This window comes from Macrobrachium nipponense, chromosome 44 (assembly GCF_015104395.2).
Source record: "Macrobrachium nipponense isolate FS-2020 chromosome 44, ASM1510439v2, whole genome shotgun sequence".
NCBI lineage: Eukaryota > Metazoa > Arthropoda > Malacostraca > Decapoda > Palaemonidae > Macrobrachium > Macrobrachium nipponense.
Genome location: NC_087221.1, coordinates 47,135,905 through 47,151,171, shown reverse-complemented (window position 1 = coordinate 47,151,171; position 15,267 = coordinate 47,135,905). Strand labels below are relative to the sequence as shown.

General features: G+C 38.5%; 3 protein-coding genes across 3 annotated transcripts; 1 reads left to right on the top strand and 2 right to left on the bottom strand.

The window, feature by feature from the left end:
* Positions 1-1,361: 1,361 nt before the first annotated feature.
* Positions 1,362-5,190, bottom strand: LOC135204294 (uncharacterized; the record flags this gene model as incomplete). Its single annotated transcript, XM_064234450.1, is given in 5 exon segments — positions 1,362-1,581; positions 1,772-2,018; positions 2,827-2,934; positions 3,540-4,084; positions 5,126-5,190. Coding segments are annotated over 4 exon segments (1,085 nt in total), but the record flags the coding sequence as incomplete, so codon positions are not given.
* Positions 5,191-5,980: 790 nt separating this feature from the next.
* Positions 5,981-9,302, top strand: LOC135204293 (pantetheinase-like). Its single transcript, XM_064234449.1, has 6 exons — positions 5,981-6,292; positions 6,992-7,144; positions 7,306-7,541; positions 7,634-7,739; positions 7,952-8,063; positions 8,291-9,302. The coding sequence occupies exons 1-6, from the start codon at positions 6,035-6,037 to the stop codon at positions 9,199-9,201; spliced, it is 1,776 nt and encodes a 591-aa protein (XP_064090519.1). The 5' UTR covers positions 5,981-6,034; the 3' UTR covers positions 9,202-9,302.
* A 34-nt stretch (positions 9,303-9,336) lies between these two features.
* LOC135204295 (zinc transporter ZIP1-like) lies at positions 9,337-14,669 on the bottom strand. The gene is made up of 6 exons (XM_064234451.1): positions 13,891-14,669; positions 13,196-13,300; positions 12,198-12,348; positions 11,793-11,962; positions 11,295-11,454; positions 9,337-10,953 (listed from the first exon to the last, which is right to left on the bottom strand). Exons 1-6 carry the CDS (start codon positions 14,125-14,127, stop codon positions 10,739-10,741), a joined length of 1,038 nt encoding a protein of 345 aa, XP_064090521.1. The 5' UTR covers positions 14,128-14,669; the 3' UTR covers positions 9,337-10,738.
* Between the last annotated feature and the right edge of the window lie 598 nt (positions 14,670-15,267).

Genomic DNA, 15,267 nt, shown 5'->3' with positions numbered 1-15,267 from the left:
AGGATGGCACAAGTTAGTGGGCAGGAGCCAGAGAGAGTCCTGTGCCCTGTCGGGTCTCTCAAGTTTTATCTACATAAAACTCAAGAAAGTCGAAGTCAATCGGGCAATCTGCAGTGTTCCGAAAAAGACCAGACTTGCCCATATCGAAGAACAGCCTGGCTTTAGTGTTAAGGAGTTCTTTCAAAAATGCTCCTTCATTGTGTTTGCACAAAGATTTGAAATCTTTTATCTGAATGCTCACGAGGTGAGGGCGCGGCCTCGGAAGCATTTCAACAGAGCATGGCACTCAGCAACATCCTGAGTACCATGTTTTAGCGAAGCAACTCTGTGTTCACTTCACACTCCCTGCGAGATGTGAAGATGGCATATGAGATCTGCTGCTCGCTAGGGCCATACTGTCTGCAGACACAATCTTGGGGGCAAGAAGTACCACTCATCCTATCCTGTAGATAAAATGGTTAGGAAGAGCTCTTAATTTAGTTGTTGAGTCGCCGACAACGGCGACTTCTTAACTCTTAAGCCTTAGTTAACACACCTTAACTTTGGCTAGGTTGGTCAGGTGGTGATATATATATTTATATATATATTTATTTATTTTCTTCTTAGCCCTCATGGTATGGTCAATATGGTCTAGTCACGTCGTGGTCTCGCCCCTGTTGACAGATCATCTGGAGTGCACCAGCTATATAGGTCTCTACCTCGCTGGCAACTCTAGTAGCACAAGCAGACTTACGTGGCAGTAACCACGAAGCCAGCTATGCTAACAGGTGGAACCAAGATGTAAATCATCTGCATGCATTTGTTTCCCAAAATCCTTCTATTCTGTCCCTTCCCACCTCCAAAGGTGGGATTCAGCTATATATATATCTGACAGGTAAGTTTCATGAACAAAATATTGTTATGATACAATAAAGTTTGTTCATACTTACCTGGCAGATATATATAATCAAGTACCCACCCACCTCCCCTCAGGGGACAGTGGAAATAAAAATTATGAATAGAAAATGGGAATGGTTCCTGATACCCGCCTCCCAGCGGCGGGAATGGGTACTAACCACCTGGCCGACCACTGCGTGTGTCGGAAGTTTTTAAAATTCTGTCGGACTTCAGAAAATACAGCTATATATATATCTGCCAGGTAAGTATGAACAAACTTTATTGTATCATAACAATATCATTTTTAATAAGTACTGAATTTATTAAAATTTCAATAATTCTTTACTAATTATTACCATGACAGCTGAAACTGACTACTACTCTTTGCTGCTACTGTGAAAATTATCAGAGCTCCTATCACTATGGAGCTCTTATTGCGTATAAAGAAGTAAATTTCAAGCTGAACAAAGAAGTGCAATACTTACGCAGTGTCAGAGTAGGTGTAGGTGAGACTTTCACTTTCCTCTTCAATAACATCTTTCTTGTAACTACCTTGTTCATATTTCTTTAGAAAGAGTAGCACACTAGCACATTCAAGTTCTGTGACGTTCCAGAATACAACGGAACCTTCTCGAAAGAAATAAATCTCCCGATTCTCTGATCCTATCTGATACGTAGCAACCATATGCAAAACATCGTGAGCATCTAAAAAAAATAAATTAAATTACGTATATATATTACTATATATATATATATATATATATATATATATATATATATATATATATATATATATAATATATAGAGAGAGAGAGAGAGAGAGAGAGAGAGAGAGAGAGAGAACAAATACAGTTTACAGCAGTATTCTACATACATAAATAACCATATTTAGTACCTGGCATTGTTGTGGATGAGGTTTGAGGAGAACTACTGCCCGTAAAGGGTACATTCTGGTGAATGCTACTAGAGGACTGTGTGGAGGTTTTTCCTGCTTTGCCTGATGTGGCATGAACTGGACTGTCTGCGGAAACATTACCTGGATTAATAGCAGCAGCGGAGTACAGACCTTGATGAGTCAGACCTTCTAACAGCCCATCCAAATCGTATTCGTCAGCTGTTGCGTATGCGATAACTTGCCAATCCTGGATGCATGTACAATATTTATCAGTCCAAAGTATCGCTTTTAATATTCAAAATATTATACATACTTTCTATATTTTTGTGTTTATAATTAGTCCTTTACAATTCTTTCTATATAGTATACTGTATTAACCAAAATTACAAATACTGTAAGGTCATAACCACTAAGATGAGTTTCCTGGAGCCTACTTCCTTTACGAATGGATCACCCTAACTCAATAACAACTGCTAGTAATTCAATGTTAGCTTAATAATTATAGTTATACTCTCCGTGTAACCAGTAGGTTAAGTACTGAATTGTATATTCTCTAGATACTGTATATACTATGTAGTAACCCCTCAACTTATCAGATCTCTATAGTACTAATCAACTTCATTATTATTATCATGGTTTGTTCTAGACGACCTTTACATAATTTACAGATAAATTTCTTAATGAATAAAAATTTAAAGCTTAGTTTGGACTAGATGTTATGCAGAAATACTGTAAGCTGTGAGATATCTTGCATGTCCAAGTGTAGTCTAAACTATAGGGTTTTTGTTGCTTATCAGAATGCTAGAACAATGCATCTGATAACTTGAAGGGGCTACTATTACGGTTTACATTTCATGCACAAACCTATATCATCATAAAAATAGATGAAATACAGCACTGAAAACAATTTGAAGTGCATCTAAATTCAATGAGCAATTAAATCTCCTTTGACAGCTTAAGGCATAAATTCAAATATAGTCACAGAATAACTTTTAAAATCAAGGAAAACTACTACTGTGTCACAGTTAGGGAAAACAATATAAAGGCAGCCTTACTCTATGCAATGGCCTATGCGCTTGAATTTCTGGAAGAGCAAAATCTGGATCATAAGTAAGAAACTTGTGACGGGCCACAGGAGCAAATCCTTCTATCATTTCCCTATCCTGTAAGACACAGAAATTGTACACCTGACCCCTGTACTAATGTACTGATTTGAAAGCTTACATACTAGCACATAACCTAACATACTCTTTGGTGATATGGTATTGTGGGCAATAAAAATAAAATTGATGTTATTTGTTGCCTTTTAACACATGGAAATTACTAAATTCCTTTAGGTTGTCAAGAGCAATCAAAGGAAATATACAGCAGAAAACAACCCATTAGGCAACCGAAACTAGAATTATGAAGAGAGCAAAGTGAGAGGTAATGCCAACTTGCAATTATGAAATTTGGTAACAATAACATTATGACAAGAAAAAGGAGGAGGGAGGATAAAGGGGTTAAAACAATCTGTGCAATATGTGAGTTCAGTCTTATACATTTAAACATTATACACTTTATCATCTGGTCAGCCTAGCTGTAAAAATTCTGCACATTTACATTCTGCACATTTACAGCACTGAAACATATATAACAAGAAGTTTGTCTATTGAACAAACACTGAAAGTCATGTGTACTATCAAAATGTAAACAAAATAAGGATAGTATGTAATCATTAATACACTAATTATTCAAAAAGCAATCTGCAGTTCATGTTATCTCTTACCTCTTCAGAATCCACATCAGATTTTTTCTTCTTCTTTGGAACTCTCTTCCTTGCTTGCAAAGACGATATGCGGTTGCGGATACTTGAAAAATTGTCTTTTCCTGTGGCCATGGATCGAGCATTTTGACTAAAGCCTGGTTGTGATACTGAAGACAACAATGACTCAGACAGCACTGGCTTCCATATGCTTGCAATATTTCTTGTAGAGTTCAAATAGCCTTGTGAACTAATGCAAGTTTCAGTAGTTCTCATATAATTTTCTGAATTAAAATCTTTGAGCTTTTTAAAGAATCCATTTGTTTCATGTGAATGGGTTTTATCACCTTCCCTTTTTACTTCAGTCAAACACATGTTAGGCAACTGCACTTTAAAACTTTGGTGTTTATCATAACTAATATATGAAAGATAACTTTTATTAGTCACAGTCCTTTCAACACGTTCCATCTGTTGATAAAAATGGCCAACTCTGTAGCCCATGCATCTCACATCACATAAAATATTCCGCAACATTGCTGAATGTTGGAATAATGTGATCACCAATAAACCTGAAATAGAAAAAACATCCAATAAGATTTAAAAAGAAAAAATCCTTACATTCCATGAAACTAACTTCTCAAGGTTCAAAGAATGCAAGTATGACCCCAATTACTTCAACGATAAGATTTAGATAAAATACTTTGGTTACAAAGAAGTATTAATGCCTAGGGACAGAGGAAACTACTGAAATTCAAAAAATTTTGTTATGAAGAAAATTTTCACACAAATTTTACATTTATTGGTTACAACATTGGCCTTGCCACAGCACACTACTTCGGTGCTCGAAGCAGTACGAGGTGGTACGAAGTATCTGTGGGTGACAAATTACTGATACACAAAATATTGGATCCAAAAAAGTTAATTATCTATAACTCCTTGGAATTCCTCATAAATCTTTGCATTTTAGTCACATCTTTTCAGTCGCCTATTTTTAAGTGTTTCTGTTGCCAACCGCACATAACCTAACCTAACCTAGGGTACCAGGTCCTTGCCCTAGTGTTATTTATTTAGGTTTTCATGCAACAAATACAAACATGAGACAGAAAATTTCTCACATTATTTTTGCAAAATTTAAAAAGTTATTTCACCATTGCTGTATCATACACACCATTTTCTACATTCTTAAATAAAAAAATCTAATAAATAATATACTATCTCCGTGCGAAGCTGTTCCTCAGGGTAAGAACCTGGTGCCCAAGGTTAGGTTAAGTTAAGTGTGGTTGCCTATGCCATTTGCTAACCAAACGAACGGTCAGAAACACCCAAATCACAATTTAAAATGCTTGAAAATTATATTTTCAAGTAAATAGTGATGCCAAAACGGTTTAAAATAAAATTTTTCCTTATATGGTCTTGACGGATTGCAGCCGATCGAATAGAGTAAAGTCCATCACAACGTCTAGCTATCATAATGTATCCTAAGCCAATTTGTAATGTATAAAGCAACATAATAACATAAAAGCAACATAAAAACAGTAAAATACATTAATATTACTCTAAAGCAGTATTCAAAATGGCTTATAAACAAATAACACAAACAGGAGTAATACCACTACCTGTTTTGACACGAAGCAGTACTATAGATGTAGAAAAGTAACAAACTGGCAAGGTTGTGGTAGTGGTAGTAGTAATTCGATTACCTCTTCTTTATGACGGCTACCCCTCTCTTTCTCGTATACTTTTCACCCTGTGGGTTTTAGGCGGTTTTAGGGTTCAGGTCAGTTATTTATATCTATATTAATTTCAAAGGCCGCCTTTTGTGTTCATATGGTTGTTGTAATTCAAGTAATTTGGGTTCGTATGGTTGTAATTCGAGTAATTTGGGTCATATGGCTGTTGTAATTCAAGTGATCTCGGTTCATTTGGTTGTTGTCATTAAAGTAATTTGGTTTCATATGGTTGTAACTCGAGTGATTTGGGTTCATTTGGTTGTTGTGATTTAAGTAATTTAGGTTCATATGGCGTGGTGGGTTTGGTTGATGAAGGATCTACAGATATACAGACTGAAGCGTCTTACTCTAATTTTCAATAAGCACGATATGATTTCACCAATAAGTGTGTATATTTAATTGCATGAAGTTGTCATTTTGGTGGAATTCAATGAAATAAAAAAAATGAAATAGTGAGCATGCTGAACAGGATCTGGAGATCAAAGTTGAACTGCATCTGAAAGTAAGATCACACGTTAGTCTAGTATGCGTTTTAACGTTATAAGGAAATGGATTATGGTGTGAATAAAAGATTGTGTCGTCTCAAAACGTAATTGGAGGCTATGATGACGACGAGTTTCATATTATTCGAGCCTTTAATATGGATTTTAAGATCATAAGAACGAATGATGCATTTATCCGGTATCACAGGTTTTAAAAACTCAAGTCATTAGACTCATGGTCGCACGTCACAACGCATTTACAGATATCATTTTAGTGAGCGTCTGCTCTCTCTGGTTCGCCCTCGTAATGATCCGGGCAGTGTTTATCTTCCTAGCAGCGGTGGAGATAGTTTTTTTATATATTAATTCCCAGGATGGAGACGTCCTTGGTACCTTTTCCTACTCAACCGGAGATGACAAAGAAGGTACTGAGACGAATACGATAGAATACACAGCAGCCGTATTAGATTACGAGGCTTATGACGACATCAGCCTAGGGGGGTTGGCGTTATTGCAGGAAAATGCTCGTATTCTCCTTGGGTATGCAGCACAAGCTCAGAGACAGGTAGGATTTTATTTTAATTGCCTAGATAACAAGATGACTTACGACGAATGACAATGATTAACCAGTATAAGAAAACCTAAGGAATACGAAGTAATACACCCCTTTAACCTCTTGTTCTCCACATCAGGCACAGTGATAAGGCATATGAATGCCAATAAAATTCTTCATGGATTCTGGTTTTAATATTCTCGAACACATCTATGAGTTTCAGTTTCATGAAAACTTGATCCAAACGAATAGCTAAAGTATAGACTATACTGAGATCAGTATTATCTGGACGGCGATAATGAGCCTAAGATAAGGCGATGGTCACAATCACTCAACAATTAACTGTAGTGCTTCTTAAATAAGTTCTTTACCTCTCACACACGCATATATACGTATATATAGACACATGTATGTGTGAGGGTGGTTGTGATAGTACTAGATCATAATAAACACAAGTGAATATGGTCTTCCCTCATGTTATCAACCATTTAAAATTGGAATATGAGTCAATTTATTTAAAAAAAACACACACACACTTGACTTCAAATGTTATGAAAAGCAAACGTCAGCTCATCTTTAAGACCTTAGAAGTCTCATAGTGAACTGACTCCTTCAAAACATTCTGCAAAATCTGATTCCACCTTCATGGAAAGATCTTATTTATCAAAATTAGTTCCGTGCAGTTAAGCTAATATATTATGCTTCTTTCAGGGAGCAGATATAATTGTATTCCCAGAGCATGGCCTTACAGGCAGCAACACGGGAACCACATTGGAGGCGCTGGTATCCTTAAGTCAGATCGTACCTGAACCGGAGGATGAGGTTATTCCCTGCTACTTCACTGATGCTAACGATGCTTCCAAGGTATATGAGTCACCCTGATATACATATGAGTATACGAGAATTATATTTTTTGTAATAAGATAAAAGAATTATATTCCTTGCTCTTATGGTTTGACTATGTTCAGACATCTTGACTGGCCGGAAAAAATGTGACAGCTTCCCTGCCTTACTGTGCGATTCAGGTTGTGCAAGAACTTAGCTGTGGGGCGATGGAACTTCGCATGTACCTGGTGGTTCAGATGACAGAACAGCAATGTGCAAATGGCACTGTTAAGACTGACTTTGAATCGGGGTTTCCTAGTACTGATGGCGTGAATAGGCCTATAGCTTCTGCACAAGGTGAAGAGTGCCCTAAAAGAGACCTCCTCTTCTTCAATACTCAAGTAGTCTTTAGTGACACTGGAGTGGTTGTTGCCAAGTGAGTATAATACCAGTTTTAAAAATGTATAAATTACTCAAATTGATACTAACAACACGGTTATTATACTAACAACACTGTTGTTGTGACAGATATCGGAAGAAGCACCTTTATGTTGAAAGCCATCTTTCCAAGGGAGAACAGCCTGACGAAGCGGCCATGTTCACCACGAGTTTCGGCGTAACTTTTACCCTTCAGGTAATTCTTTTCTCTTGTGTAATTCTGGTTACAATTGTCAAACTGTGCCTTATCATTTTCATCCATCTCACTACTATATGCAATTCTGACTGCTTTCGCATCAAACTTACATCCAGAGTAAATTCATTTCTCTCTATTACACTGCAGATTGCTTGCTACGAATCAGACTACTGACATTCAAGATATGGCAATTTATGTTTGGTTCATTTCAGATCTGTTTCGACATCATGTATAGGGACCCAGCTATAAGCAATATTGAGACCTACGGTCTGCATGATGCCATATTGAGCACTAACTGGATTGACGAGCTCCCGTTTTTAACAGGTAACAAGAGATACATTTTCTTAATGAATGTGGCATTTTTGTGCATCTGAATTTGCAGTCTTGATTTAATTAGTTAGTATTGTTCCAGTGCTGTGAATTGTAAGAAGCTGTCTTAATCAGATACAAATTTAAAACGTTCCTGTCTATTAAGGTATGGGTAATTTGGTGACCTTGTTTAAACGATATAAACACAGTTTTTACAAAAAAATTCTAATGATAATTCTCAGCTCCTCAGATGTGGAAAGCATGGAGTGAGGGGAACAAAGTCAACCTTCTGGCTTCCAATTATTTCAAACCTTCTCAAGGAGCGCTTGGTTCTGGAATATTTCGAGGCTACACATCTGAGCCGGCTACTTACGTCTACAATGCAGCCGGCGGCACAAGTCTGGTTGTTGGGAAAGTTACTACAACACCTGTTTCAAGTGTTTCAACGACGAGGTCAGATTTTAGACCGATACTGAGCTACTGTCAATCACCAGTAAACAACTATGAAGAAACAGGTAGTATCCAAAGAGAGGCGCTAGACTCAAAAGAAAGTCCGTGTGAATCAGTATATAGTCATTCGAACCCAGTGGAAAGCAACACATTCCCGTTGCTCGTTGCTGAAGACCAGACATTCCTCCATGAGGACTTGCAAAGATACAATCACTCCATTATCGAATGGACTTCCACCACAAACCCGTCAAATTGCACCAAAACCCTCTGCCATGAAGACGGATTCTGTTGCACTGTCGAGTACGATTACCCGAGAAATGACACTGAAGGAGGACTTTTCATGATTCTTGCCTACAGTGGCCTAGTGGTCAAGGGAGGAGGAATTTACCCTATGTATTCTCAAATCTGCTCGATCGTCTTCTGTTTGAACGCAACCGCCATGAGCTGTGCGCGCGTAGAGGGCGAACCGGTTAGACACTCAAATCTAAGAGTGTACGAACTCAGAGGGAATTTTGGAAACAGTCACGTATATCCATCGGTGTTTACGCAAAGTCTGGAATTGTACAGTTCCAGGAACTGGGAATTTGACGTTCAGGAACGTTCCGGTTTCTTTGATGGGGTTATTCGGTTCAGAGAAACAGTGAAAAGCCTTTTGTCTCTGACGATGTTTAGCCGATGGTATGAGAGAGATCCGGGAGAGTAGGTTTATCATTGTTAATGTATTTTCATGAATATTGCTATGCCTCTTTCATGGAAATTTGAACAAATTGTTTAATGTGTAGTACGATTCAAATAAACATGAATAAAAACAAACTAGTTACTTACCATCATACCATGATTGACAAGCGGTTTCTTGTGGTTAAGTTCATCCAATCATGACGTGAAGATCGCCAAGAGTCACAAGTACTTTTTTTGAAAATTATTTTTCTCACTTCACTGTTCATCAACCAACACAAGTGCCACTTTCTTGTCATTTCAAGTTCAGGAACCTCTAATATCTCTGTTATTTCTTTCAATCGCATTGCTTTCCTTTCCTTATTGCGATCTATTATTTGAATGAGACATTCCACAGTTCGGGGAACATCTTGCATTGATGATAGAAGCATTTTTTGGGAACTGTATATAGTTGTTACTGGACGACATATCGCCGGCAGCATTCAGTAGCTAGACTCGAGATGTCCATTTAACTAAATAACCCTAGCCTGGGGTAAGTACTGAAGCCCCATTGGACTAAGACGTAGCGGGAACTTGGAGCAGTTATAGCTAGAGCGCCATAGTCTCTGTTTACACCATTTGAGAAAAATTCTACTTATAAAGAAATCTAGCTAAAAGGCCTACAGTGTATACAAGTACCTTAACACTTAGAGATATAAAGACACGAATATAAACAGTCAAAGCAATGCAATATCTTAAATACGGCGATTATCCCTTGGATTAGAGAATAAGTGGGACGATTAAATAGTTTATTTCTAAATTCTAAATATACATTTTGTAAAATGGTACGAAAATCCTGATTAAATTATTTGATATACAGCTATATAATGCCCAACAGAGACGATTTCTAGGAGCGAGTTCGCTGACACCTGTGGACGGTAGATGTTGAACACGCAATTCAAATTCTGGTTTCTGAAATTCTGATTATAGTTGTGACGCCAGACTGCTGACCCGTATGACTTCTCTCTCTCTCTCTCTTTCCTTGGCCAAGCACATTGCAGGTTGCTTTCAGGTATTAGCTGGTAGTGGGAAAGCCTATGTACCAAACGAGCCCAGTGATCCTAAATTGGGCTGATCTTACAAAATACATATGATCAATACTCCTATACATTATCTTTCGTATGTTTACGCATGCTTCATGTATAGGTGTATGAATAAAGTACTGCAACGCCGAAGTCAGCACGAGGACTCAAACTTAAGGCAAAGGCTTCATTCGAAGCATCAAGAAATGTTCTCTGAATGTAGGCCTACTTCTTAGAAGCTCCAAGAATGTCCTCTGAAGTTAGGCCTACTTCCTAGAAGCTTCAATTAGTGTTCTCTGGCGTTAGGCCTGCTTCTTAATTAGAAGCTTCAAGAAATGTTCTCTGAAGTAAATCCTACTTTTCAGAAGCTTCAAGAAGTGATCCCTGAAATTAGGCCTATTCCTAACCAACCGTCACTGACAATAACATTAGGCAAAAGTGTCAATTGCTTCGATTATATGGTGATAATAAACCGGATATAAAAAGTATAAACGACTGTCACGCCTAATGATGATGGTGATGCAGGAATATGCTCAACATAATGAGGGTCAGGAGACCCAGGCAAATGAAGCTGACTTTTTCCAAAATGAGGTAAGTCTCGGAGGGGGAGGTTCTTTCCCCCTCGCTGTCTTTCCCGCCCGCATGATGGCCTCCGTGGTGATGGTGTCCAGAAAATTCGTGGGAAAGGACCTCGATGAAAATCACATGCACGAAGATACCTGAAGGGGAAGAGACACAGATAAATGGCAAATTTAGACTATAATGGTCTGCTGAACGTATCATTAATTCTGTTCGGTGCACGTTCGAAAGGGATTTCTTTCAATCGTGCTTCCATTCATTGATTCCTCTTGAAAAAAAATTAACTCAAAAAGTGCAAAAAAATGTTAAACTTTTTATAGACCTACATCAAACTATTATTTAACAACTGAATTAAGAAAACTATGTGGGAACATTACTAAGATATCGGTCTTAAATTCGAGCACTCAACTGGACAATGGAACTGACAAACACAGATAGCGTTCGAACAGAATAAAGACTAAAGATAAGTGCAGGCCATTACCAGTGGCGAAAGCCTCGAAGACTGCCGAAATTATATCCCTGTGATCTGAAGGGGCGTTCTGAAGGCCGAATCCTATGGCGACGCCCAAAGGAATCGTAGCAGAGAAGACGACGACGTAGACCACCTTGTATATCCTACTCAGAGTATTACTTCTGCTGACCTGCAAATGGAAAAAGGAAAGTGGTTTGCATTTCTCTTGGCTACCCCTTAGGAGGTTAGTACCATCGGTTCAATGTAATCATTTACTGCATATTGGTGCTGGTATTCAGAGAATATGGCCTCTCTTCGATCTGTGCTGGAGTTTTAAAAGCCTGCCAGTTCTACATCATATGAAATATGTTAGTTATATGACCTCCAACATATGAAATATGCTAGTTATGTGACCTCCGACTTATGAAGTATATTAGTTATCTGACCTCCGACATATGAAATATGTTAGTTATCTTCCAACATACAAAGTATGTTAGTTATCCGATCTCCTTATGTTGGTTATCTCACCTCCATGCCAAACGTGAACGCCATCACCACTTCGTGAACGAAGACAGCAACGCCCAACTCCATGACTTTCTCAGTCTGCGTCTGAAGGCCAACAGCCATGCCCTCGAAGACAGAGTGGATGCCCAGGGCCACTAGGAAGATGACCGAGGAGGGGACGCCGTGTCCTTCGTCTGCGGAATAGAGGGAAATGGTTCTTATAGTACTAGCAACTGGTGGAAACCTACGGTGCGTTTCATAGGCCTACATACATTCAGTTTTAAAAGTTATCGACTTTCCCGTATCATTTTGGACATAGTTGTCACTAATGGCTTATAATTGCGAGAAATAACAGAAGAAGCTGAGTCAAGGAAATGAACAGCTGATGCTAAACTGTACTAGTTAATCTGTCGAGGCATCGTTTCATACCTTCATCATCGTGATGGTGGACGCAGTCTTTGCCGATCAGTGATTTTTCAGCATCGCCGTCTTTCTTGGAGCTTTCGACAGGAGGCAGTTGTCTACGGAAGTGCGCCAGTCCATCTTGGCCGCCTTTACGAGAGTGCTCTACTGCGTGGATCTGTTTAAAGGTAAAAACAGTCATTTTACGATGACTAACAGTTTACTGAATTCCTTTCAATCGCGCTTATGTGATTGTTGTGCTTTCTACTTTGTATCCATCAAAGAAACGACATTTTCACTCTTGAAAGAGGACAATTAGCTAAGTTCAGATAGCTTAAGGAAATAATTTGACTGAAAACGGAAACACTTGGATATCAGTTCTGGAGAATAAAGCTCGTCAGAGATAACAAGGATATCAATTCTGGGGAATAAAGCTCTTCAGAGATAACAAGGATATAAATTCTGGAGAATAGAGCTCTCCAGAGATAACAAGGATATAAATTCTGGATAATGAAGCTCTTCATGTAACTAGGATATAAATTCCGGAAAATAAAGTTCTTCAGAGCTAACAAGGATATAAATTCTGGAGAATAAAACTCTTCAGAGATAACAAGGATATAAATTCTGGAGAATAAAACTCTTCAGAGATAACAAGGATATAAATTCTGGAGAATAAAACTCTTCAGAGATAACAAGGATATAAATTCTGGAGAATAAAGCTCTTCAGAGATAACAAGGATATAAATTCTGCAAAACAACTTTCTGGAGTTGCAGTATAACTCAGTCTTCACCGGTACAAAGATTTGAACACTGGCCACCAAGATCTGTACAGAGCTAATGGTCTACTCCTTTGCCCACGAAAAAAAAAAAAAAAATTACTTATTTCTTTCTGAATTATGTGCAGTGGAACTCGTTTTGGATGCTGTCGTTGGACAAGTAGATCAGTTGAGCTCCTATCTTAGAAAAAAAAATAAAGTAGAAGCTATCTTAGCCAGTTGCAGTAAAAAAAAAAAAAGGATGCTTACCATTTTATCAAGAGTGAAAATGCTGAGAAATCCAACAGTAACTACGAAGAATGCCCATGGGAACTCTGTGAAAGTTGTCCATTCCTCATCGTATCGTTTTATATCCTGTTCAGAGAGACAAAAGAAACGATATCTTATCATATTTTTTCAAATTTGGATGCCCCAGCACACACACACACACACACACACACACACACACACACACACACACACACACACACACACAAACCTGGATAAGTAACCAAAGTTGTTGTACTCACTTTGCAAGGTTTAAATGATCTACTTAGACACTACCAAAATTGTTCGTCCATTTACATGTTTTCTTTATGCATAGTAACAAACCAAAGTAAAAAGTGTTTCGATCGTTTTATCCTAAGGTTAATGAATTATATAATTCCAATTCTCTGGAGCACGTAAGGAATTGTGAAATACTGGAGCAAGCTCCGTTACTAATGCTAAAGCTTCCCTCTGTGAAACGCTGGACCTCTGAAGAGAGAGAGAGAGAGAGAGAGGAAAGTTCAACTAACCTAACCATAGATAAGATATAGTGCGAGAATTTCATGTGATATATCGCATATAATTGTGTATTTTCAGTCCCAAGAGGCAGCTACGGTACTTGTGACACCATGGATATTACAAGTGGCTCTGGGAGGCTCCTATCTGAGAGGCAGTACCGAGAAAAGCCCTAGACTCACCTCCAAAAAATGATGGAATTTGTGATCAGCATCCGGCAGGAGGCCCATGAAGCACACGAAGAGGAAGACGCCCGCGCCGAAGCAGGATGCCGCCGACAGCAGCCGGTTTCTCGTCTGTGTTTGAGGGACAATCACGTCGGGAAGGTTTCCTTTCAACAAGACGGGCGCTAGGCCCACCATCGAGTTGATCGTGAAGATGATGCCTATGGCCAAAAACTGAGCTTGTTCAACTTCCATGTCTACGGATGATTTCTTGAGTTACTCCTTTTTCAAGTTTTAGCGTTCGCTCGGTCTAATGGTACTATTTCCGAAGTGTTAGCGTTCGCTAGGTCTAATGGTGTTCCGTAAGTTAGCGTTCACTTGGAATGCCGAATATTTTCCAGGTTTTCCTTCTTCGTAGTCAATCTTGAAAGCTATATATGTCACGCAGGCATTTTCATCTTCAAGCTATCGTTATACTGTGAAGTATTCGCTGTATCGCTCGCTCAACGTAAGTGCAGGACAGATATAGTCTTAGTCCTTTTATCTTCAACGGTTATATCCTTTCTCAATTATCCCCGGATTTGAAGTGACCTGCGAGGCAACCTATCTCATGCTATTTAAACCTTTTAGTTCCAGGGGACTGGTGGTGGTTACCAGTTCTCATTAAGATTTCGTAGGCATCTTCGTTCGCGGCCTTAGCCTAGCCCTAGACCGTGAGCTCTGCACACGGATCTAAGTGTGAAGTGATGGTGCACTTACGTACATTCTTTGCACGAAGCCCTTCGCCATCACAGATATGCCAACCGGAAAAATCCTAATAATTCCTTCCACAACCAACGCAACAACAAGAATTTGTCTTCTAAATGATAAACCCTTGAATTTTTCTGAGCAGCGATTGATTCAATGTACGTAAGCACAAACCTGCGTTTCTGAACACGTTATTAGACCTATTCACGAAACGTTTTGACAGATGAACTCCTAATTTTGCCAAATCGATTTCTGGACAGCAGAAAATCACTAGGTTTGTGTTCTTCATATTATGACACAAATTTTCATTGCTTCTTCATTCATGGTAATCGACGCTTTATATACGCTAGATCGACAGTTAATTGAGTGCTCGGCGAAAGTACGAAACCCTGTTGAGTAGTCTGGTACTGCAGGCAGTTTAGTGATTAATTATACGTGGGTTTATTATCCTGTCAAGAGACATTGATTTTAATCTTGAGCCTAGAGGCAAGACAATTAAAGTATCTACTCGCTGGTAAATGTTATTTGTACATAGAATCTGCCTGATGTCAACTTCTTTACCTGTGACTGTTAAGTAACTATATTATAGTCATAGTAGTACTATCGACTACCTAGATATTAAGTGCAATTCAGGACATGATTTTCTAG

Coding starts and splice junctions, on each gene's coding strand:
- LOC135204293 (XM_064234449.1), top strand. CDS start 6,035: ATGATCCGGGCAGTGTTTATCTTCCTAGCAGCGGTGGAGATAGTTTTT. Junction 7,542..7,633: donor ACTGGAGTGGTTGTTGCCAA/GTGAGTATAATA, acceptor TTGTTGTGACAG/ATATCGGAAGAAGCACCTTT. Junction 8,064..8,290: donor CGAGCTCCCGTTTTTAACAG/GTAACAAGAGAT, acceptor GATAATTCTCAG/CTCCTCAGATGTGGAAAGCA.
- LOC135204295 (XM_064234451.1), bottom strand. CDS start 14,127: ATGGAAGTTGAACAAGCTCAGTTTTTGGCCATAGGCATCATCTTCACG. Junction 12,349..13,195: donor TTTTCACTCTTGATAAAATG/GTAAGCATCCTT, acceptor ACCTTTAAACAG/ATCCACGCAGTAGAGCACTC. Junction 11,963..12,197: donor CCACCATCACGATGATGAAG/GTATGAAACGAT, acceptor TCTATTCCGCAG/ACGAAGGACACGGCGTCCCC.